The sequence below is a fragment of the Buceros rhinoceros genome, unplaced genomic scaffold, assembly GCF_000710305.1.
Source record: "Buceros rhinoceros silvestris isolate BGI_N320 unplaced genomic scaffold, ASM71030v1 scaffold31878, whole genome shotgun sequence".
Taxonomy (NCBI): Eukaryota; Metazoa; Chordata; class Aves; order Bucerotiformes; family Bucerotidae; genus Buceros; species Buceros rhinoceros.
The window spans coordinates 4,415-4,861 of record NW_010426798.1 but is presented as its reverse complement, the minus strand read 5'-3'; the positions used below and the strand labels follow the sequence as shown (position 1 = coordinate 4,861).

Below are 447 nucleotides of genomic sequence, written 5' to 3'. Positions count from 1 at the left end.
AGATCCAGCTGCGGGAGGCTGAGCAGGTGGGTGCATCTTCACGGCGTGTCCAGAGCTGCATCGCTCGTGGGGTGGGTGGTTCCATCCCCTTCCCTTGCCCAAGGCTGCCCCGGGGGGTTGGAGGAGCTTTTAGGAGCGTGACCCGCTCTTGCAACAAGGCTGCTGCCACCCACCATCTCTGGGCTCCCAGGGGCTGTATGTGACCCAGTGACAAGGGACAGAGGGGTCAGCACCACCATGTGTGAGATACCAGAGGAGCAGAAGATGAGGACACCCTGCCCCAGGGTGTGTGAAGCTGGGGGGCAGGTGAGAGGCAAGTGCCGCAATGGCCAGGAGCCCGTTTCTGACCTTGCAGCCAGTGCTGGCTCCAAATCGTCAAATCCCAGAATCGTTCGGGCTGGAAAAGCCCTTTCAGCTCCTCGCGGCCACCCACTCCCCCAGCACCGC

At 62.6% G+C, this 447-nt stretch overlaps 1 protein-coding gene across 1 annotated transcript in view; it reads left to right on the top strand.

Annotated features, from left to right (window-relative positions):
* DEF6 (differentially expressed in FDCP 6 homolog (mouse)) overlaps nucleotides 1-447 on the top strand; it is a 13,145-nt gene that overhangs the window by 10,297 nt on the left and 2,401 nt on the right. Inside the window, exon 8 of the mRNA XM_010141658.1 lies at nucleotides 3-26. Within this exon, the coding sequence (XP_010139960.1) occupies nucleotides 3-26 (24 nt within the window). The remainder of the gene's footprint in view (nucleotides 1-2; nucleotides 27-447) is intronic.